The sequence below is a fragment of the Rhinichthys klamathensis genome, unplaced genomic scaffold (assembly GCF_029890125.1).
Source record: "Rhinichthys klamathensis goyatoka isolate OS25496 unplaced genomic scaffold, OSU_Roscu_1.1 h1tg000084l_1, whole genome shotgun sequence".
NCBI lineage: Eukaryota > Metazoa > Chordata > Actinopteri > Cypriniformes > Leuciscidae > Rhinichthys > Rhinichthys klamathensis.
This window is the reverse complement of record NW_026606625.1, coordinates 82,501-92,500: the sequence shown is the minus strand read 5'-3', so window position 1 is coordinate 92,500 and position 10,000 is coordinate 82,501. Positions and strand designations below refer to the sequence as shown.

General features: G+C 39.0%; 1 protein-coding gene across 7 annotated transcripts in view; it reads left to right on the top strand.

The window, feature by feature from the left end:
* The window catches only part of LOC130085656 (eukaryotic translation initiation factor 4 gamma 1-like), a 94,940-nt gene that overhangs the window by 52,603 nt on the left and 32,337 nt on the right, over positions 1-10,000 (top strand). For all 7 annotated transcript variants that reach the window (XM_056251548.1, XM_056251546.1, XM_056251547.1 and 4 more), the window contains 4 exons: positions 1-282; positions 2,061-2,207; positions 9,552-9,788; positions 9,881-9,985. The exon at positions 1-282 is cut by the window's left edge and continues 114 nt beyond it. In XM_056251548.1, the coding sequence (XP_056107523.1) occupies positions 1-282; positions 2,061-2,207; positions 9,552-9,788; positions 9,881-9,985 (771 nt within the window). The remainder of the gene's footprint in view (positions 283-2,060; positions 2,208-9,551; positions 9,789-9,880; positions 9,986-10,000) is intronic.

Here is a 10,000-nt window from a genome sequence, read left to right as displayed (position 1 = left end):
AAGGCCTGGAAGCCGTCGGTGAAGCGCAGCACACACACACACACACGAGTGGACGAGGACGACCCTGACTTCATGAACACGCAGGAGCTGTTCAAGCGCGTGCGCAGTGTGTTGAACAAACTCACCCCGCAGATGTTCCAGCCGCTCATGAAGCAAGTGACCGAACTCACCATCGACACGGAGGAGCGGCTGAAAGGAGTCATCGACCTCATCTTCGAGAAGGCCATCTCAGAGCCCAACTTCTCTGTCGCCTACGCCAACATGTGCCGTTGCCTTATGGGGGTGAGTGAGTGAGAGTGAGTGTGTGAGTGTGAGTGTGTGAGTGAGTGTGTGAGTGAGTGTGTGTGTGAGTGAGTGTGTGAGTGTGTGAGTGTGTGAGAGTGAGTGAGTGAGTGAGTGAGTGAGTGAGTGAGTGAGTGTGTGTGTGTGTGTGTGTGTGTGTGTGTGTGTGTGTGTGTGTGTGTGTGTGTGTGAGTGTGTGAGTGTGTGAGTGTGTGAGTGTGTGAGTGTGTGAGTGTGTGAGTGTGTGAGTGTGTGTGTGTGTGTGTGAGTGAGTGTGTGAGTGTGTGAGTGTGTGAGTGTGTGAGTGAGTGAAATCATGATCGCAGTATTTAGGGATGCCAATATATCTGTCGATATACAGTAGTCAACATTTGAAGTGGATCAAAATCTTTCATCAAAGTTATACATGAAGGTTGAACAATAGCCGCTCTTGTCTTGTAAACTTTTTTGAACCACTTCAAATGTTGACTATGTAAGGGTTAATGTCCTTCGAGGTGTCCATTATCAGGTATTAATGGGCGACGGCGAGGCGTGAGCGCATGAACCGTTGCCTCCGCTGAAGTCCATTAATACCTGACAATGCACACCTCGTCGGGCAATAACCCGCTTATACCACGGTCACTTGCCAAATAACAAATTTTTAAAACATTAGTTTATATTTTAATTAGTTTTACAATCGAAATCTAAAGTTTTTACAAACAATAACTTGGTTTCCCTGTTTACGCCTGACGATTTATTTAGCAACCGGAGATATTTATAGTGCGCTCCGCTCGGAGAACCCTTCAGTTTAGCTAACTCACGAGCCAGAAAGCTAACGTATTTATTTTCCTGTAAGTTAGGCTTGTCTAGCCATGGGCGTTACACTTTCATTTTTTTTAACCTATAAGTATAGTATAATATAGTATAACGGCTAAATAGATGTTTGTTTTGATACAATAAATTGTAACTGGATACTTTGACTGCCTGTTGCTATGGTTACTCACTGCTGATGTAGCCAGCGCATTTGTTTATTAATTTCGAACGGTAAACAGTCAGTTTCACCAGATCTCCTTTACTAGGTGTCCTCTAGCACTTTATAATGGACACCCTGCAGCCAATCAGAATCCAGTATTCACCCAGACCATGGTATAATGTATGTTAAAATAGTCCAAGTGACTCCAGTGGTTCAACCTTAATGTTATGAAGCGACAAGAATACTTTTTTGTGAGCAAAAAAACGAACAAAAATACATTAGGGATGCCCGATATATCGGTATCGGCCGATATGTTTATTTTTTGTGTTATCGTTATCGGCCCGATAAGAAAATTTGGCTGATATATTAAAGCCGATAAATAATGGATTATTTCCTTCAGCTGAGACGCTTCAGATGCGCACTGTTCAACATGATGGTTTGGAATTGCTTGAAATATGATTGGACAAAAAGAAAAAGGAAAATACAGTTTTATGCAACATGTGCGGCACAAGTCTGTCATATAGTCTACGTAAAATAATAATGAGAACATTATGAATGTGTGCTTAGGATATGGATTTTAACAGTGAGACTTTTGTTTTTGTAATCAGGCTCTCAAGAATGAAATACAAATTTGGATTTAGATTTATCGGCCAATATATCGGTTATCGGCTTTCAAGTATAAAGAATTATCGGTTATCGGTATCAGCCAAAATGTTGATATTGGTGCATCCCTAGCAGTGTCATGTGCCTGACCAGTGCAGTGATCGCTAAAGCACAGTCTTCAACTCTAGGTGTGTAAATGTGTGTGTTGTCTCTCTCGTCACAGCTGAAAGTTCCCACCACAGATAAACCTGGAGTGTCAGTGAATTTCAGGAAACTGCTGCTGAATCGCTGTCAGAAAGAGTTCGAGAAGGATAAAGATGATGATGAAACGTTTGAGAAGAAGCAGAAAGAGTTGGATGCTGCCACAGGGGTAGGAAAAAAATATCTCAATTGCAAATTTTATTAACATTATAAATCATGTAAATGAACACAGTGCTGCACACTATGCTGTTATTTGAATTAATTCTCAGCTTTTGCAACTTCATAATCGCCCTCAGCCATATCACGCAGTGTTTTCCCACACTGCAGGGATGAATGCTTACTTTGACATATGGTAACTTTTGACTACTGTTTGAAATGATTTGAAATGATTTATCTCAGGAAGACAGTATGCAAATTGTTCGAAGTAGCATACTAGCATGCCAATCTATGACTATTTCCACAGTTTATAGCATGCATACTTCATACTATGGGAAGTTTCTGTGCAATGAACCTTTCATTGTTATTATTTGATTAGATTATCTAATAGGGCTGGGTAAAAAAAATATCGATTTCTCGATATTAATCGTAGGGGTGGTTAATCGGTCTGATTTCCCGATTCGATTCGATTACGATTATTGAAGTCCCGATTCGATTACAGTCGATTTTCGATTATTAACGATTCTCGATTAGCGATTAGCGATTATTGATTTTCCATTTCACAACAGTAAACGAAAATACACTACAAAGTGTTTGCGGTATTAAAAAAAGTCAGCTGCTGAATTACTTAACTCTTTTATTGAGTAACAACAACTCAAAGCACTTTCTGTGTCGTGTAGTTATAACTTCAGAATTATTTGTATGTAGCTTATGTTCTGTAGAACACAGAAATGAATACATCACATTGTGTTGTGACTCATCAAGTTGAACTAAACAATAACAAATAAATGAAAGGCTTATTTCCTTTAGGAAGTAGATCACAACCAACATACTGTAGAAATTGGACAATTTTCTTCTAGAAAGACAAGGTGTTGTAGCAAGCAACGCTCGTTAGGCCGGAGACACACTGGCTGCGTGGCGTGAGCGTGGCGTTTCTGTTGCGTGTCAGCTGCGTCGCGTTTTCTGTGTCTTTGCACACCAGAAACGTGTCTGCTGCTAGGTGACAGAGGGACAGTCTACATTTGGGTTAGCGGTGTGTTAATCCTTACTACAACAATTTCAACTCTTGCCTCTTGCCTTTACGACAACAATTTCAACTGTTATCACACATCTTCCAAAATCCGAAAAATAGGGAAGTGGGCTGTCTGTTTATTTCAATAACATTTACAAATTTTGTGTAGCTTTAAAGAGCCTATATTTAGCCTGATGGTGGACCGTCACTCAGGCCATCCTTAAAAATATTTTGGTTTGCAGTAACAGCAAAAAAAAAAAAAAAAAGGGTCGGTAGGTAGGTCTATATATATTTTTTTCAAGATTCAATGTAAAAAAAAAAGGATAATTTTGGTCATGGTGATTAGGTCGGTATGAATTTAAACAAATTTGCATATCGTGACGTCACTGACTGGGTCTTCAACCCCCATGCCTTCGGGCGCACCATTGCGAACCTCATTCTGATACAGGTTATAGACCACAAACAATTTGAAATCTTTGTAAAAAAAAAAAAACATATTTATTGCATTAATTCCAGCTGCATTCATTTGGAAAAAAATAGGCAGAATCAAAAGAAAAAAAGGAGCCACTAGATTTCAATGAAAGTGGATTTTCAGAGGGAAACAAATAAATTAAAATGACTAATCTCACCAGCGCTGCGCCGACCAATAAAACAGCGCGTTTGGCACCATTCGTTTACATTTGACCCATACTGTTACAAGCCCCCTTTCTGGTCTAGGGGCAGGAAAGGAGGGTAACAAAAAGTTGCAGGGAGAGAGTGAGAGATTTGACCCATAAACATCTGCTATTATTAACGGAAATCAGTGTGGTCAAATAGCTAGGCGCATTGTAGGAAACTATAGGCCGATTAAGTAGTCCTGACATATTATGGAATGGTCGATTTTCTTTTGTGCAATTTAGTACATTTCGGTATGGGATGTGCTGTTTTATTGGTCAGCGCGGCGCTGGTGAGATTAATTCGCGCCGCTCTGACCATTGGCTGGCGCAAGCAAACACTTCTCCTGCGCTGTCGAGTCTGTCGCGCTCGCGCGTCTCGGTCCATTGAGCCACGCAGATTACAAGTCAGCGCAGCGCGAACTCTGTAACACACCGCGCCGTTTCGTCCCCCTTTCGGTGTGTTTGGCTTCCCACACTTATGTGTGTTTGTTTGTCAGAGCCTGCAGTTGCTGTGTGACGCGCGTTCGCGGTGGGCATGTCATGACGAGCTGGACGCGCTCCGAGAAAAGGCCGTTAACATCGATTCCCTATTTGACCATTAAGAATTTCGAATAATGAGCGACTAAATGTAGGCTCATACAGACGTATTTCACAAGCAGCCGCGCCGCAGCCATCATCACCGAGCGCGAACCATTGACAGTGAATGAAACGAAGCGAACGCACAGGCCATAGTGTGACATGCGTAAACCAATGGTGTAAACATAATCATAATAGATGACGCCACGGGTTTTTATTTAAAAGAAAGAACGTAGCCTACGCAATTTATATTCACAATACTTACTATAATAAATGTATATTATTTTATTGCATTTGTATTAGTTGTTTGAAGAGTAAAAAAAAAATCGGTCGGTCTTAATGCAAGTTTACAACCGGCAAGTCGGTCGGACTAAAAGGGGAAAAAAATAAATAATTGGGTCGGTCCTAATTTGACAGGGTCGGTCGGGTTACGGCAAACAAGAATATTTTTAAGCATGGCCTCAGAAGACACACTATGTTGTTATTGTAGCTTATTATCATTATATCCTCCTGAGGCCCAGAACGTTTTTTTCAAAAGTTTTTTTTCTTCTTCATGTAATCACATTGTTAAGAGCATAAGAAACAAATGAAAAAAAAAAAGAGATATTTTATTCATATGTTATGCTATGACCTCTGTAGTGAACACCAGGACTCGATTGTTTAAAAAAATAAAAATGACATAAATTTGTATATAGGCAAAAATAATGGCAATATTTGAAAATCGATAATTATTATTATTATTATTATTATTTGTTTAAATTACATTGATATCTGAATTTATATCAAAACCTAGACTTTCAAACATCAAAATGTAATTTATTAATATGTATTCGTGTACAAAATGACATATAAACATCGTTTCCTATTCTATTTTGCCTGGAAACGCTTCCAACACGCTTGCGTGTCGCGTGAAAAATAGGCGTCGGTTCTATTTCTAGCATGCACGCGTTTTCCGCGCGGCTCATGCAGGCAGTGTGCAAGCTCTAACCTGTTAACATGGGAGCCGAAATAAAAACGGACACACCACGCAGCTGAGACGCCGCCACGCAGCCAGTGTGTCTCCGGCACACCTGCTCTCACTCGCTCTGGCTGCCGTTACACGCGCTTGCGGAACTGGGCGCGTTCGTGACGTTCAACTTCCGGTATAACATTTTTTACAAAATAAAATAATGCAATTTTTTTTTATATATATATAATAAAAAATCGATTTTTGAAAATGTAATAATCTATTCATACTCGTCCATAACATAATCGCGATTAATCAATAATCGATTTTTTTCACCACCCCTAATTAATCGATTCTCATTTTTACGAACCGATATCAATTCTTAAATCTCAAGAATCGATTAGTCATCCTGTTTTCAGTTGATGAATGAATGGAACATTGTAGCGCGCATCCCATCCAATAAATCGCAATAATCTTTGTGCTTTGTTACTATTGATACTAAATAAAGTCTCAAATTTCAAATTACGTCCATTTTCTTATGAAATTCAAAAACATAAATACCGTTTTGAGATCGCTCTGGCTCAGCTCAGCTCAAGAGAAGCACATGATCTCCTCTTCTGCCTTAATAATACCAGTTACAGCGCCAAATAAACATGAACGAACGTCTGAAAGTGTGTTAAAAGAGAGAGAACAACTTATCGAAATCTGTATCATGTCACGTGGAATCGCTCAATCAGTGTTTCACCCGTGGAAAGACGTCAGTAAAACGCTTGTAAACAATGTCATGTAACGTCACATTTACCTCAGAAAAACATATGTGACCATAAACTCGTTAGTCAGCTAGAAAAATTAACTCTAAAGAGGAGCATTTTTCTAAATATATGCACCATATTACATATTCATTATAATTTTTAATGTTCTTCGATATTTAATGCATGTTTGAATAAATCTGGCAAGTTTTTATGACAGCCACCATTTAAATGTTTATATTTCATATAACATTCTTATTATAAAAATAAATAAGTGTAATTTAAGTGTTTGTATAGCTACAAATCAGTTCATTTTTACCTTCAATATTATAGTAGGCTAATGAAGCCTATAGGCTACAACTGACTCCCATAGTTTACAGCATTAGTTAAGAGATTTGTTTTCCTTGTGAGAATTTGCCATGTATTGTACCTGATATCCAAAATAATCCATATTGAATCGAATCGGAATTGAATTGCAAGCTTGTTAATCGAAATCGAATCGAATTGTGAAATTTGTGTCAATACCCAGCCCTATTATCTAATATTAGGGCTTTTAAAAAATGTTTAAAGTATTTATCATTGCATATTGCACGGTTACACATTAAATGGGCAATACGGCAATATCACACTCGTAGATCACACTGTGATCGGCCGTAAATAATAACAGCGTGCTGATATACAGCCATATCGCACGCCTACAAGTGTCATATTGCATTAATAAATATCAGTGATACTGCACTGTATAAAGTAAGATCAAGGTGATTGAGATGATTTGAGTATAAAGTGCCTGAATGAAATATTGACTGATAAATTTAACTGTCTGTACAAATGATATTTCAGTGATTATGTCATCATTATATCAGTTAGTTCTGGATCTCTAGATTACAGTTTGTGTCGGTCACTGAAACACATCGGCCTATTGGTCAACCTATAGAAATAATACCTCATATAATACAAAACATACAAAAACACACACAGTTACACTCACACACTTTTACTCTGTAAACTCTAGAGATGATGTTTGTGAAAGTCCCAGTAGATCAAGAGTTTTTGAACTCATCAATAATGACTCAAAGTTTTGTAAACATCCTTTTTTTTACTCCGTTCGGATGTGTACGAACTTGTCACGCTCGAGGCATTTATGCTATTCAAGAGAGAGACTGCACAAGGGAGTAAATAAATGAGGCATATTATTTATATAAAATAATGTTTATTGAGCAACAACAAAAGCCATTAGGAAATAAACACAAGCAAACAATTCAGTTAAACGTACAAAAGCAGTGCTCTAGTACAGGATTTAAGTGAAAATATAGAGTTATAAAACTTAATTTTCCTCTTAACCAAAATCGATTTCCTCTGAAATAAGTAATAGATTAATAAGACCAAAGATTGCCAGTTTGATATACCCCAGATTAATTAGATGTTTAACCACTATCTACATAAAAGCCAGATGGCCTGGAGCTCGAACCTGCGAAAGATTGGAAAATAGGCACTATGATTATATATGAGTCACATATTTCAGGTCTAAAGAACTACATTCTCGCCTAAAAAACTACATTTTGTGACACAACAGTAATTGTGATGTGTTGTGAAACGGTTCCAGTTCTGATCCTGTGTGAATATCGCACGGCTGGAAAACGCTCTCAGCCAATCAGATTTGACAACCAGGAAGAACAGTTGTATAATATACAATAATAACAATTTGTGCTGTCAAACGATTAAAATATTTAATCGCGATTAATCGCATTAGTGTCGCAGTTAACTCGCGATTAATCCCGTTAGTGTCATAGTTAAATCGCGATTAATAGCATTAGTGTCATAGTTAACTCGCGATTAATAGCATTAGTGTCAGTTAACTCGCGATTAATCCCGTTAGTGTCATAGTTAACTCGCGATTAATAGCATTAGTGTCATAGTTAACTCGCGATTAATCGCATTAATGTCATAGTTAACTCGCGATTAATAGCATTAGTGTCATAGTTAACTCGCGATTAATAGCATTAGTGTCAGTTAACTCACGATTAATAGCATTAGTGTCAGTTAACTCGCAATTAATAGCATTAGTGTCAGTTTACTCGCGATTAATCGGATTACCGTCATAGTTAACTCGCGATTAATCTCATTCATGTCGTAGTTAACTCACGATTAATCACACTAGTGTCATAGTTAACTCGTGATTAATCGCACTAGTATCATAGTTAACTCGTGATTAATCGCACTAGTGTCATAGTTAACTCGCGATTAATCGCATTAATGTCATAGTTAGCAAGCGATTAATCGCATTAATGTCATAGTTAACTCGCGATTAATCGCATTAATGTCATAGTTAACTCTCGATTAATCGCATTAGTGTCATAGTTAACACGGGATTAATCGCATTAATGTCAGTTAGCACGCGATTAATCGCATTAATGTCATAGTTAACTCGCGATTAATCGCGTTAATGTCATAGTTAACTCTCGATTAATCGCATTAGTGTCATAGTTAACACGCGATTAATCGCATTAATGTCATGGTTAACACGCGATTAATCGCATTAATGTCATAGTTAACTCGCGATTATTCGCATTAGTGTCACAGTTAACTCGCGATTATTCGCATTAGTGTCAGTTAACTCGCAATTAATCACACATTTTTATCTATTCTAAATGTCTCTTGATTTCTTTTTGTCCCATTATTTTTTTTCTTATTTTAATGCTCTTATCAACATGGAAAAGTGGATCGGCTTGCTTTGTGCAAATGTTTTTTATTGAAAACAACATTGACATATACTGTGTTCAATTTCACACTAACATTCTCACTTGGAGCAAATAATCTCTCACACAATGTAACACTGTGCATCAATAAAAGGGTGAAAGAAATACTGACGAGGTCCTGATATTGACGAGGGGGCGGAGAATTCGCATCATCTGTGTGTGTGTGTGTGTGTGTGTGTGTGTGTGCTTGGCCATCATCAAGTGGTATTTCAGACTGGACGTGCTGTGATGATGATAGCTCAGTTCACAACGACAAAACACACAGATCACTTTGGTCTCGTCAATGGAACCATTTGGCAACTTTTTAAAAGTAAACTTTCCATTCAGAATCTTATTGGCATCTATTTCGGCGTCTCGCGCTCGTCATCCACTCAAAACTGGACGTAAACCTACTATTTGGCCGGCTCGCAAGCCCAAATGAGTGTGTGCGGCGTGCCTGTTGTTTTGTTTCCGGTCTAGCTAGATCCGCTTGCGCTTTGGTCGACGAAGCAACAAAACGTCCTCGCGCGGCGCAAGCCATTGAAATGCCGCTAATAACGCGTTTAACTGACAGCCCTAATAACAATAATATGTCCGTATGCCATACTAAATGTATGCGTGTGTGTGTATATGTGTTTCCCATGTCATAATGGTATTTCTGACTTCACTTCCTGTCTCTACAGGATGAGGTGAAGCAAAGGTTGAAGGAGGCGCTTGAGGACGCCAAAGACAAAGCCCGGCGACGATCGCTAGGCAACATCAAGTTCATTGGCGAGTTGTTCAAGTTGAAGATGTTGACGGAAACCATCATGCACGACTGCATCGTGAAGCTGCTGAAGAACCACGACGAGGAGAGCCTGGAGTGCCTGTGCCGGCTGCTGTCCACCATCGGGAAGGACCTGGACTTCGAGAAGGCGAAGGTGAGCGTACACACATTACATCTAGGAGCGGACGAAAGACGTGTGTGTGTGTGTGTGTGTTGATATTGAGCGGTGTGTCTCTGTGTTTTCAGCCCCGAATGGATCAATATTTCCACCAGATGGAGAAGATTATTAAGGAGCGGAAAACCTCTTCCAGAATCCGCTTCATGTTGCAGGACGTTATTGATTTACGACGGGTAAGAGTGTGTGTG